Source organism: Salmo trutta, chromosome 7 (assembly GCF_901001165.1).
Source record: "Salmo trutta chromosome 7, fSalTru1.1, whole genome shotgun sequence".
Taxonomy (NCBI): Eukaryota; Metazoa; Chordata; class Actinopteri; order Salmoniformes; family Salmonidae; genus Salmo; species Salmo trutta.
In genome coordinates, this window is record NC_042963.1 from 33,899,182 (window position 1) to 33,911,879 (window position 12,698).

The 12,698-nt window shown below is 49.4% G+C and overlaps 1 protein-coding gene across 4 annotated transcripts in view; it reads left to right on the forward strand.

The window, feature by feature from the left end:
• The first annotated feature begins 204 nt into the window (after positions 1–204).
• fbxl13 (F-box and leucine-rich repeat protein 13) overlaps positions 205–12,698 on the forward strand; it is a 39,564-nt gene continuing 27,070 nt past the window's right edge. For all 4 annotated transcript variants that reach the window (XM_029758670.1, XM_029758672.1, XM_029758671.1 and 1 more), the window contains exons 1-4: positions 205–592; positions 781–887; positions 1,504–1,597; positions 1,862–1,929. In XM_029758670.1, the coding sequence (XP_029614530.1) occupies positions 518–592; positions 781–887; positions 1,504–1,597; positions 1,862–1,929 (344 nt within the window). In that variant the 5' untranslated portion in view covers positions 205–517. The remainder of the gene's footprint in view (positions 593–780; positions 888–1,503; positions 1,598–1,861; positions 1,930–12,698) is intronic.

The window sequence follows — 12,698 nt, forward strand, 5'->3', positions numbered from 1 at the left end:
GAAAACAACGTACCAGGCCAGCTGTGATTTACAACCTGATGGCAATATTTTTAGACTACCAAAATATGGATTATGCATTGAACCGCATCCATCTATTCTAGCAACAATGCCTTACTGTATGCCATGGAATGTTGAGTCAAATAGAACCTATTTTGAAAACATTTTGAAAAAGTTGTTTTTGTAGCATAACTAGAAATGTCACATTTTTGACTGATATTATGACTGTCTGTTTGTTTCATATTTGCATATTTGTCAATTCCACTTTAACCGTTTTAAATGTCAATTTCAGTAGGGTTACGTCAGAGTTCGGACATCCCAAGGACCCAGATTAGATTTTCCGTACACCCCCCCGCAACATGGTATCTTGGTTACTAGGTAACGGTAAACTGTACATGGAAGTGTCCAATCAGAGAACAGAACGGGGCCTGCTCGCAAACTTCTGTGTTGACAAATATTTTGATAATTTTGTATTTAGCTAGTTAACGTTATATTACCTACTTTGGGATGGAGTTTTGATATGGCTTCTTTACAAAATGCTGACCCGGCGTTGAGGGAATATATACTGAAGCATTCCTTGACCCAGATATTTCAGGTGAGACTTTTACAATGTCACACATTTTGCCATGCCAACTCTCGTGACCCTAACGTCAAATAGCTAGCTAGCTACAGTAGCTAACGTTAGCGAGTTAAAGAGCCATATAGTAGTTAACTTAATTAGCTAACGTTATATAGCTACATTTGTCTCGTAATATGTACAATACTCGTGTTGTGTTTCAACAGGCATTATTAACAGGTTTATGTGTGTCGTGTCCTGAAAGTCCATTACATTTTCTGGAAAGGAAGATTGTGTCTATTCAGGAAAACCGGGACACTGCTGAGATTGATTGGTGAGTAACCTGTTACAGTATCCTACTTCTGAATGGTCTATATAAAATGGTTGTGACCTATAAATAAAAACATCTCAAAACTTCCACTTTATGAAAAGCTGTGTAGGGAGTAAGTCACTGCACATGTGCATTTTCTTATTTTCAAGAATGACATTTTCTGGCACAACCAGAGACTGGCCACCCCTCAGAGCCTGGTTCCTCTCTAGGTTTCTTCCTAGGTTCCTGCCTTTCTAGGGAGTTTTTCCTAGCCACCGTGCTTCTACATCTGCATTGCTTGCTGTTTGGGGTTTCAGGCTGGGTTTCTATATAATCATTTTGTGACATCTACTGATGTAAAAAGGGCTTTATAAATACAATTGATTGATGGATTGATAAAGGTTCAATTTGGGTACCCACTTGCTTTACTTATCAACACTCCTGAACACGGCAGTGCATGGCCCACACCACAATGAATGCAGTTTGGTCTGAGTATAATGACAGTGATAGTTTCATTGCCATGTTTGAAATGCAAGAGGAATTAGAATTTAGTATCGTAGCTAAACTCAAAACTTTATGATACCAGGTTGATAAAAGCTGCAGTGAATTGCAGAAAATGTTAACAAAGCACTGTCTCTAGGCATACATGTGTTGATGATCCGGAACAAGTCGCCGTGACCTCACTGGCAGGAAGCATGGTGCATGACATCTTTGGGAAACGAGATGATACACTGGTAAAGTTTAGAAATAAAAGCACTTTTCGTTGAACAAGTAATAAGTATTTGGACAAATTCACTTATACTGTATTAGTCAGAAGTTTAGAATTTGGTCCCAAATTCCTTGCACTCAATGACAACATCAAGCTTGTGGCTCTACAAAGTTGTTGGATGCATTTGCAGTTTGTTTTGGTTGGTAAGGTTTAGTGGTTTCCTACATACATGCTGTACATGTACATTTTGAAAATGATCTCACCTTTACATCTTTCCTTCCCTCAACAGTTTCTCTCCCATTTGTTTGAGAAGGCCTACTCCTGTTACAGAATAAGTTTAACAAATATGTGCTTCAAGTAAGTAACCCCTGTTATCTAAAGCTCACCTATTGAATACAAAAATGGTGTCCCATTTTGAGAACCATGTTTAGTTGGGATACCGAGTGGATGGATGGGCGAGGGGGGTTGAGTCTTGGGGCACTCTGGTAGCCACCACTGTTGGAAGACAAAGCTTGTCCACCCTGTCTGGAGGAAGAACTGGAAGGGAAAGGCCTACTGTAGGGGCATAGCCAGTTTGAGACACTTTGAGTGGCTGCTTGACATTAGGGATTTGTTCACTCTGGACATAAACTGTTATAAGCACCACCATCATTTCCAAAGGTTGAGCCAAAATTACAAAGGCTTCCATAGCTCTTTGAAACAGATTCTCCTGCAGGGACTTTGTTAGAATGATACAAGGGAACAGAATTAGGGCCTTTACTGCCATAACCACTGGGAGAGGCTGGACCTTGGGTAGAGATTATAGGATCAGGGACAGTGTCCTTGCAATTGGGCTTTGGAGAGGCTCATGGGGCTATAGGCTGGCTCTCTCAAACTCTGGGTTGAACTGCAGCCATTTTGGGCAAGCCTTTTCTCAATAGGGACATGGATAGTTTGGGATATTTGCCTTGGCAGCTGAATACGGGGGACATGTTCATTCTACACAGTGTCCAAGGTTTTTTGGAAAGATCTACCTGGCTTAAAAAAGGTGTTCCTCATAGACTTCACAAATTGTTTTAAATCATGAATGGTTGCGAAACTGACATCCTTGACAATGTTACTAAGTGCTTACCTATCATGTAAAGAGTTGTAGTTTGGACATCATTACCAGTGCTAGCATGTTCAGGCTCTAGAACAAAGGTGCTGGAGAGAGCTGGGATGAACTCATTGGGCTCATGCCGTGCGGAGATTCCGATCTGGGCAGAGCCAGAATGGCTAGAAACATGATCCCCATAAACACTGGAGTGACTGGGGTAGTTGGCCTGCTCCACAGTTTCTCTTGACTCATGCTCGCTTGTGACAGTTCCACCCTTGGGCATTGGCCTTGGTTCAGTTGGAGTGGAGACAAGTTCTGTGAACTGCCCAGGTTTCTGGGATTGGGGGACATGTTCTCTCTGCACAGAGACAAAGCTGGGGGATGGTTTCCCTCCACTAGACTGGTAGCTAGTAGAGAGCCAGAGTCTGCAGAGCCAGAGTCTGGACTAGGCCCTGATGAGAAGCCTCTAGATTTCTAGCCTCTAGATTTCAAGAAGCCTGAGGCATCTCTAATTTTCTATTTTATTTATTTAACCTTTATTTAACTAGGCAAGTCAGTCAAGAACAAAGGGGATGGGGGCTGGAATAAAGATAATAAATAAATACAAAAAATATAGGACAAAACACACATCACGACAAGAGAGACAACACAACACTACATACAGAGAGATCTAAGACAACAACATAGCAAAGCAGCAACACATGACAACACAGCATGGTAGCAACACAACATGACAACAACATGATAGCAACACAACATGGCAGCAGCACAACATTGTAGCAGCACAAAACATGGTACAAACATTATTGGGCACAGACAACAGCACAAAGGGCAAGAAGGTAGACACAACAATACATCACACAAAGCAGCCACAACTGTCAGTAAGAGTGTCCACGATTGAGTCTTTGAATGAAAAGATTGAAATAAAACTGTCCAGTTTGAGTGTTTGTTGCAGCTCGTTCCAGTCGCTAGCTGCAGTGAACTGAGAAGACGAGCGAACCAGGGATGTGTGTGCTTTGGGGACCTTTAACAGATTGTGACTGGCAGAACGGGTGTTGTATGTGATGAGGGCTGCAGTAGATATCTCAGATAGGGGGGAGTGAGGCCTAAGAGCATCAACCAGTGGGTCTTGTGATGGGTATACAGAGATGACCAGTTTACAGAGGAGTATAGAGTGCAGTGATGTGTCCTATAAGGAGCATTGGCGGAAAATCTGATGGCCGAATGGTAAAGAATATCTAGTTGCTCGAGTGCACCCTTACCTGCCGATCTATAAATTACATCTCCGTAATCTAGCATGGGTAGGATGGTCATCTGAATCAGGGTTAGTTTGGCAGCTGGGGTGAAAGAAGAGTGATTACGATAGAGGAAACCAAGTCTAGATTTAACTTTAGCCTGCAGCTTTGATATGTGCTGAGAGAAGAACAGTGTACCATCTAGCCATACTCCCAAGTACTTGTATGAGGTGACTACCTCAAGCTCCAAACCCTCAGAGGTAGTAATCACACCTGTGGGGAGAGGGGCATTCTTATTACCAAACCACAAGACCTTTGTTTTGGAGGTGTTCAGAACAAGGTTAAGGGCAGAGAAAGCTTGTTGGACACTAAGAAAGCTTAGTTGTAGAGCGTTTAATGGGGAGGGGCCAGCTGAGTATAAGACTGTATCATCTGCATTTACATGGCTGAGAGAGCTTCCTACTCCCTTAGCTATGTTGTTTATAAATTGAGAAGAGCGTGGGGCCTAGTATCGAGCCTTGGGGTACTCTCTTGGTGACAGGCAGTGGCTGAGAAAGCAGATGTTCTGACGTTATACACGGCACATAAGGTGCTCCGTAGACCTCCGTAGATGTGTACTGAATGGATATCCACGCAGAAAAGGGTTTCCTAAGGACATACTCAGGGTGTAAGGTTGAGTCTAATATTATCAATGTTGTTATGCTATTCAGGTCAATATGTAAGACATGCTTATTATCAAACGGGACAGAATTCTCACCTTTTGGGGCAGGAAAAAAGTTAGCGCTGATCAATATGGGTGTGACACATAGAGAGATAGACACATAGGACACAGCATTGTATCTGTCCCATAATGGCCTCTGTGAGAGCATGGACAGCACCATTGAGGCCATCTCCATTTTGAAGTAGAATTTTATTTTTATTTTACTATACTTCTATGAGTTGAAAACAAACTGAAAGGTTGCATACTTGTAACGGCTTGGTGATCGTGGAGGAGGAATGAGGCGCAGGAAGCAGCGAACACAGGGTAGTGGTGTTTTTAATATATACACTCACACAAAAAACAAAGGTTCCCACACACAGGGGAGAAAATACATACGGCGTCAAAACAACGTCGACACGAACATAAGCCGTCTATCAAATAAACAATCATTAATCCCGCACGAACAGGAGCGGGCCAGCTAAACTAAATAGCCCTTCTAATGGCTAATTGACCACAGGTGTCACAAAATAAAAAAAGGGAAAAGCAAAAGGGAATCGGTGGCAGCTAATAGGCCGGTGACGACGACCGCCGAGCGCCACCCGAGCAGGAGGGGGCGCCACCGTCGGTGGGAATTGTGACAGTACCCCCCTCCTGACGCGCGGCTCCCGCAGCGCGCCGACACCGGACTCGAGGTCGACCCGGAGGGCGAGGCGCAGGGCGATCCGGACGGAGGTGGTGGAACTCCCTCAACATAGATGGGTCCAGGACGTCCACCGCCGGCACCCAGCACCTCTCCTCCGGGCCGTACCCCTCCCAGTCAACGAGGTACTGTAGGCCCCTTGCCCGGCGTCTCGAGTCCAGTATGGCCCGTATGCTGTACGCCGGGGACCCCCCGATGTCCAGAGGGGGCGGAGGGACCTCCGGCACCTCATCTTCGTGAAGGGGACCAGCTACCACCGGCCTGAGGAGAGACACATGAAACGAGGGGTTAATACGGTAATAGGAAGGGAGTTGCAACCGATAACACACCTCGTTTATCCTCCTCAGGACTTTGAAGGGCCCCACACACTGCGGCCCCAGCTTCCGGCAGGGCACGCGGAGGGGCAGGTTCCGGGTCGAGAGCCAGACCCTGTCTCCCGGTGTGAACACGGGCGCCTCACTGCGGTGGCGGTCAGCACTCCTCTTCTGCCGCGCACTGGCCTCCTTTAGTGAGTCCTGGACGGCTCTCCAGGTCTCCTTGGAGTGCTGGACCCAGTCCTCCACCGCAGGAGCCTCGGTCTGACTCCGGTGCCATGGTGCCAGGACCGGCTGGTAACCTAACACACACTGAAAGGGTGATATGTTAGTAGAGGAGTGGCGAAGTGAGTTCTGGGCTAACTCAGCCCAGGGAATATACCTCGCCCACTCCCCTGGCCGGTCCTGGCAATACGACCTCAGGAACCTGCCCACCTCTTGGTTCACCCTCTCCGCCTGCCCATTGCTCTCGGGGTGATAACCGGAGGTCAAACTGACCGAGACCCCCAGCCGCTCCATAAACGCCTTCCAGACCCTGGATGTGAACTGGGAACCTCGATCAGAGACAATGTCCTCCGGCACCCCGTAGTGCCGGAAGACGTGGGTAAATAGGGCCTCCGCAGTCTGCAGGGCCGTAGGGAGACCGGGCAATGGGAGGAGACGGCAGGACTTAGAGAACCGATCCACAACCACCAGAATCGCCGTGTTCCCCTGAGAGGGGGGAAGATCTGTCAGGAAGTCGATGGACAGGTGCGACCATGGTCGTTGTGGAACGGGGAGGGGCTGTAACTTCCCTCTTGGTAGATGCCTAGGAGCCTTACTCTGGGCACACACCGAACAGGAAGAGACATAGGACCTCACGTCCTTAGCTAAGGTGGGCCACCAGTACTTCCCCCTTAGACTCCGCACTGTCCTCGCCTCACCAGGATGACCCGCAGTGGGTAGCGTGTGCGCCCACCGAATCAAACGATCACGAACACCGAGCGGCACATACATGCGCCCCAAGGGCACCTGCGCAGGCGCAGGTTCTAACACCAATGCCCGCTCGATGTCCGCGTCCACCTCCCATACCACAGGTGCCACCAGCCTAGACGCTGGAATGATGGGAGTTGGATCGATGGGCCGGTCCTCCGTGTCATAGAGACGGGACAGCGCGTCGGCCCTAGTATTCAGGGAACCCGGTCTATAGGAGATGGTAAACCTAAACCGGGCGAAGAACATGGCCCACCTCGCCTGACGCGGATTCAGTCTCCTCGCTGCCCGGATGTACTCCAGGTTTCGGTGGTCGGTCCAGATGAGAAAGGGGTGTTTAGCCCCCTCAAGCCAGTGCCGCCACACCCTCAAAGCTTTGACCACTGCTAGCAACTCCCTGTCCCCCACATCGTAGTTACGCTCCGCCGAACTGAGCTTCTTCGAAAAGAAAGCGCAGGGGCGGAGTGTCAGTGGCACACCCGAGCGCTGTGATAGCACGGCACCCACCCCAGCCTCGGACGCGTCCACCTCCACTACGAACGCTAAAGACGGGTCCGGGTGCGCCAACACGGGTGCGTCGGTGAACAGCGTCTTCAACTTCTTGAAACGCACCGGCCCCCCCTTCAGCAGTGAGGTAATGGGAGACGCTACCTGGCCAAAACCCCGGATAAACCTCCGGTAGTAATTGGCAAAGCCTAAAAACCGCTGCACCTCCTTCACCGTGGTTGGAGTCGGCCAATCACGCACGGCCTTAACGCGGTCACACTCCATCACCACCCCCGTGGTGGAAATGCGATAACCCAGAAAGGAGACGGCTCGTTTGGAAAACTCACACTTCTCAGCCTTAACGTATAGGTCATGCTCCAGCAGTCTACCAAGCACCTTGCGCACCAGGGACACATGCGCGGAGCGGGTGGCGGAATATATCAGAATGTCATCGATATAGACTATCACGCCCTGCCCATGCAGGTCCCTGAGAATCTCGTCAACAAAGGATTGAAAGACGGCTGGAGCATTTTTCAACCCATACGGCATGACGAGGTACTCATAATGGCCTGATGTGGTACTAAAGGCGGTTTTCCACTCGTCTCCCTTCTTGATACGCACCAGATTATACGCGCTCCTGAGATCCAGTTTTGTGAAGAACTGTGCTTCGTGAAATGATTCCACCGCCGTAGCGATGAGAGGTAGTGGGTAACTAAACCCCACCGTAATAGCGTTTAGACCTCGGTAATCAATGCACGGACGCAGACCTCCCTCCTTTTTCTTCACAAAAAAGAAACTCGAGGAAGCGGGTGAGATGGAGGGCCGAATGTACCCCTGTCCCAGGGATTCCGTGACATATGTCTCCATAGCCGCAGTCTCCTCCTGTGACAAGGGGTACACGTGACTCCTGGGAAGCGCAGCGTCAACCTGGAGATCTATCGCACAATCCCCCTGTCGATGAGGTGGTAATTTAGTCGCCCTCTTTTTACAAAAAGCGATCACCAAATCGGCGTATTCAGGGTGAATGCGCACGGTGGACACCTGGTCTGGACTCTCCACCGACGTGGCACCTATGGAAACTCCTAGACACCTACCTGAACACTCCTCTGACCACCCCTGGAGAACCCCCTGTTTCCACGAAATACGGGGATTGTGACCAGCCAGCCAGGGGACCCCCAGCACCACCGGAAACGCAGGCGAATCAATAAGGAAAAAACTAATGCGTTCCTTATGATTCCCCTGCGTTACCATGTCCAGTGGCACCGTGGACTCCCTGACTAACCCTGACCCTAATGGCCGGCTATCTAGGGAGTGCACAGGGAAAGGGGAATCTATCGGCACCCGCGGAATGCCCAGCTTAATGGCAAGTCCACGGTCCATAAAATTCCCAGCTGCGCCTGAATCGACTAGCGCCCTATGCTGGGAAGAGGGAAAAAATTTAGTAAACAAAACAGGTAAAAACACGTGACCAACAGGGGGTTCTGGGTGAATCTGGTGCTGACTCACCTGAGGTGACCGAGAAGTGTTCTGCCTGCCCTCTCGACTCCCAGACTGGCTCCTCCAGCACCGGTCGGCCGTGTGTCCTCTCCGACCACAGCTGGTGCAGGAGGAGCCACTTCCTCCGGTGCCCCTTTGCACGGCCCCCCCCACCTCCATAGGGGTAGGGGCGGGGGTGCTCGGGGGTGGAACGGGCAGGACCCTCTCCGAACGCCCGCGGGCAGCCAGCAAATTGTCCAGTCGTATGGACATATCTATGAGCTCGTCCAGGGACAGAGCTGTGTCCCGACAGGCCAGCTCCCTGCGGACGTCCGCCCGGAGACTGCAGCGGTAGTGGTCTATGAGGGCCCTGTCGTTCCACCCCGCCCCAGCAGCCAAGGTCCTGAACTCCAGCGCGAAGTCCTGGGCACTCCTCGTTTCCTGCCTGAGGTGGAACAGCCGTTCACCCGCCGCTCTTCCTTCCGGAGGGTGGTCGAACACGGCCCGAAAGCGGCGGGTGAACTCTGGGTAGTGGTCCCTCGCCGAGTCTGGACCGTTCCAGACCGCATTAGCCCACTCCAGAGCTCGGCCCGTCAGGCAGGAAATGAGGGCACTCACGCTCTCCTCCCCCGTGGGAGCAGGTCTGACGGTGGCCAGGTACAGCTCAAGCTGGAGCAAAAATCCCTGGCACCCAGCCGCCGCCCCATCGTACTCCCTCGGGAGCGCCAAATGAAGCGCGCCAGAGCCAGACGTCATGGGGAGCGAAGATGGCTGTATCGGGGGAGGTGGAGGTGGAGAGAGGATACCACTTCTCTCCCATCGGTCCATCCTCTCCATCATCTGGTCCATTGCCGATCCGATGCGATGGAGGACTGTCGTGTGGTGGAGTACGCGTTCCTCCATCGAGGGCAGAGGAGTGGCCGCTGCTCCCGCTGATTCCATGCCTTTTCTTACGGTGCGGGATTCTGTAACGGCTTGGTGATCGTGGAGGAGGAATGAGGCGCAGGAAGCAGCGAACACAGGGTAGTGGTGTTTTTAATATATACACTCACACAAAAAACAAAGGTTCCCACACACAGGGGAGAAAATACATACGGCGTCAAAACAACGTCGACACGAACATAAGCCGTCTATCAAATAAACAATCATTAATCCCGCACGAACAGGAGCGGGCCAGCTAAACTAAATAGCCCTTCTAATGGCTAATTGACCACAGGTGTCACAAAATAAAAAAAGGGAAAAGCAAAAGGGAATCGGTGGCAGCTAATAGGCCGGTGACGACGACCGCCGAGCGCCACCCGAGCAGGAGGGGGCGCCACCGTCGGTGGGAATCGTGACAATACTGCCACCTGTAGTGTGTTGTTTGAACAGGTATAAAGCCAAGGTTCGCGATTTACTACCACTTGCAGTTATGTAATATTTGCTCATTATTATTTTTAATTGGCTGACCCCTCCTGATGTCCTGGGTGGTACTATGTGATCTGTCCTTAACCCATAGGAAGCCCCACCCAGTTGACTACTTCAAAATGGGTGAAAGTGGACTCTGACGCTCGTCGGATGTGGCAGGGCTTGCAAACTATTACAGACTACAAAGGGAAGCACAGCCGCGAGTTGCCCAGTGACACGAGCCTACCAGACAAGCTAAATGACTTCTATGCTCGCTTCGAGGCAAGTAACACTGAAGCATGCATCAGCTGTTCCGTACAACTGTGTGATCACGCTCTCCGTAGCCGATGTGAGTAAGACCTTTAAACAGGTCAACATTTACCAGGACGTGTACTCTTCACAGACATTTTCAACCTGTCTCTGACTGAGTCTGTAATACCAACATGTTTCAAGCAGACCACCATAGTCGCTGTGCCTAAGAACACTAAGGTAACCTGCCTAAATGACTACCGACCTGTAGCACTCACGTCTGTAGCCAACTAGCCATGAAGTGCTTTGAAAGGCTGGTCATGACTCACATCAACACCACTATCCCCGAAACCATAGACCCACTCCAATTTACATACCGCCCCAACAGATCCACAGATGATGCAATCTCTATTGCACTCAACACTGCCCTTTCCCACCTGGACAAAAGGAACACCTATGTGAGAATGTTATTCACTGACACCAGCTCAGCGTTCAACACCATAGCGCCCTCAAAGCTCATCACTAAGCTAAGGACCCTGGGACTAAACACCTCCCTCTGCGACTGGATCCTGGACTTCCTGACGGGCCACCCCCAGGTGGTAAGGGTAGGTAACAACACATCCGCCTCACTGATCCTCAACACTGGGGCCCCTCAGGGATGCGTGCTCAGTCCCCTCCTGTACTCCCTGTTCACTCATGACTGCATGGCCAGGCACGACTCCAACACCATCATTAAGTTTACCGATAACACAACAGTGGTAGGCCTGATCACCAACAACGATGAGACAGCCTATGTGGGAGGAGGTCAGAGACCTGGCTGTGTGGTGCCAGGATAACAACTTCACCCTCAACGTGATCAAGACAAAGGAGATGATTGTGGACTACTCCAACACCATCGTTAAGTTTGCTGATGACACAACAGTGGTAGGCCTGATCACCGACAACGATGAGACAGCTTATAGGGAGGAGGTCAGAGACCTGACCGTGTGGTGCAAGAACAGCAACCTCTCCCTCAACGTGATTAAGACTAAGGAGATGATTGTGGACTACAGGAAAAGGAGGACCCAGCACGCCCCCATTCTCATCGACGGGGCTGCAGTGGATCAGGTTGAGAGCTTCAAGTTCCTTGGCGTCCACATCACCAACAAAATAACATGATCCAAGCACACCAAGACAAGCCTATTCCCCCTCAGGAGCATGAAAAGATTTGGCATGGGTCCTCAGATCCTGAAAAGGTTTTACAGCTGCACCATCGAGAGCATCCTGACGGGTTGCATCACTGCCTGGTATGGCAACTGCTTAGCCTCCGAACCCAAGGCACTACAGAGGGTAGTGTGTACGGCCCAGTACATCGCTGGGGCAAAGCTTCCTACCATCCAGGCGGTGTCAGAGGAAGGCCCTAAAAATTGTCAAAGACTCCAGCCACCCTAGTCATAGACTTTTCTCTCTGCAACCGCATGGCAAGCGGTACCGGAGCACCAAGTCTAGGTCCAAGATGCTTCTAAACATCTTCCACCCCCAAGCCATAAGACTCCTGAACAGCTAATCAAATGGCTACCCAGACTATTTGCATTGCCCCCCCACACACACACACACTGCTGCTACTCTCTGTTATTATCTATGTATAGCCACTTTGATTACTCTACCTACATGTACATAATTACCCCAATTACCTCAACAACGGTGCCCCCGCACATTGACTCTGTATCGGTACCCCCTGTAAATAGCCCTCCTATTGTTATTTACTGCTGCTCTTTAATTATTTGTTATTCTTATCTCTTACTTTTTTGGGGGGATTTTCTTAAAGCTGCATTGTTGGTTAAGGGCTTGTAAGTAAGCATTTCACTGTTGCATTCAGCATGTGACAAAGGAAATTTGATTTGATTTGTGTGAACAACACATCTGTCCACTATTTTTTCCGTGAGTGAAAAACAGGCACAAGTCTGATTATAAAGTCGTTTTTTTCAGTTTCAGAAATGCCACGTGTGTCCACTTATATCAGTGCTTTCGTAAAAACCTAACCATTACGAAGCTTCAATTTGATCAAATAAGCCTCAAGTAGCAAATTAGCAATTCCATTTTTTATTGACCAAATTCAGCATTCTCTCATTGACCTCTATATACAAAATTAAACTGGGAAAATCTCTGGCATCTTCCTGAAGATCACTGATGTCATGATTTGACCTCTGTTTTTTTTCTCTCTCAGTTGTCTTGAAAGCCCCAATAGAACACCACTTTTCCAATTGATTAGTCAGTTCCAAAGTAAATCATCAGCTTAGACATCAATATGAAGCTTAGATACTGTTTCATAAATAGGCCTACAATGCATTTGACAGTTAATAATTCAAATTTTATAAACACACACTTTTGTCTATGAAGAGTGGCGGCCAATAACTTAAGATGTGTGATTGAAAGTCTAGATCTTCTCCCTGGGTCACTGGTAAACAAGCTGGGGGGTTAGCTGGGACACTGTACTCTGTATTTCCTTTCATCTCCTACTGTTGCAGGTAGTACAGGCCCTGGGAGGATGATA